Source organism: Echinococcus granulosus, assembly GCF_000524195.1.
Source record: "Echinococcus granulosus chromosome Unknown EG_S00431, whole genome shotgun sequence".
In the NCBI taxonomy this organism is placed as follows: Eukaryota; Metazoa; Platyhelminthes; class Cestoda; order Cyclophyllidea; family Taeniidae; genus Echinococcus; species Echinococcus granulosus.
In genome coordinates, this window is record NW_020170810.1 from 2,748 (window position 1) to 3,451 (window position 704).

At 41.2% G+C, this 704-nt stretch overlaps 1 protein-coding gene across 1 annotated transcript; it reads left to right on the forward strand. All coding sequences in view use genetic code 11, as the record gives it.

Moving 5' to 3' along the window:
* Positions 1-275: 275 nt before the first annotated feature.
* Positions 276-577, forward strand: EGR_11161 (Deoxyribonuclease gamma; the record flags this gene model as incomplete). The annotated part of the gene is made up of 2 exons (XM_024500408.1): positions 276-335; positions 404-577. The coding sequence occupies 2 exons, from the start codon at positions 276-278 to the stop codon at positions 575-577; spliced, it is 234 nt and encodes a 77-aa protein (XP_024345178.1).
* Positions 578-704: the final 127 nt, after the last annotated feature.

Genomic DNA, 704 nt, shown 5'->3' on the forward strand with positions numbered 1-704 from the left:
GCTCTCTACAATGTCACAGAAGAATGCGAGAAATTTGCAGACTCGAAGGCAAGATCACTTCCATTGTGGCTTACAGCAGTGAGATTTGTTTTTTATTTAAGCAGGAGCTTCAAAATTTTTGCGCATTTTGCCATTACTTGGGCAATTTTACTTCTTATCCACATGAATAGAGACCTCCGATTGTGTGTTTGGCTAAAGTATTCACAGGCACTACTACTGCACACAATCATCTCTGAGCAGATAGAGGCATCTTAGTCAAGAAGCAGTTTTTCTAAATGGACAGAAAAGTGGTAGATAATAAACTTTATGGCACCAAATCGAAGGTCGAATCGTTGGTGAATAAAGAGGAACTGCATAGTTGAAGCAACTGCTTTGTAGATGGATGTGCACTCGATCCCCACAGAATCTGGTCTTTCTGGGCTACATGAACGCCGACTGCACTTACCTTACCAAACAGGCTGGAGAGCAACTGCGTTTGAGAACAGACGATCAGTATGCATGGCACATTACAGGTGATATGGACACGACTGTATCGGACACAAGCTGTGCCTACGACAGGTTTGTTGTTCTTCTGTGACTTAACGGTGAGAAATTCACCTGCATGAATCACATTCGTTTCTCTCTTCATGTTTGGCCCTTTCAGTGCATACGCAATTAATTTTTCAGTTTATCATTTGATGAATTTTTTCAAACTTGACTTAACT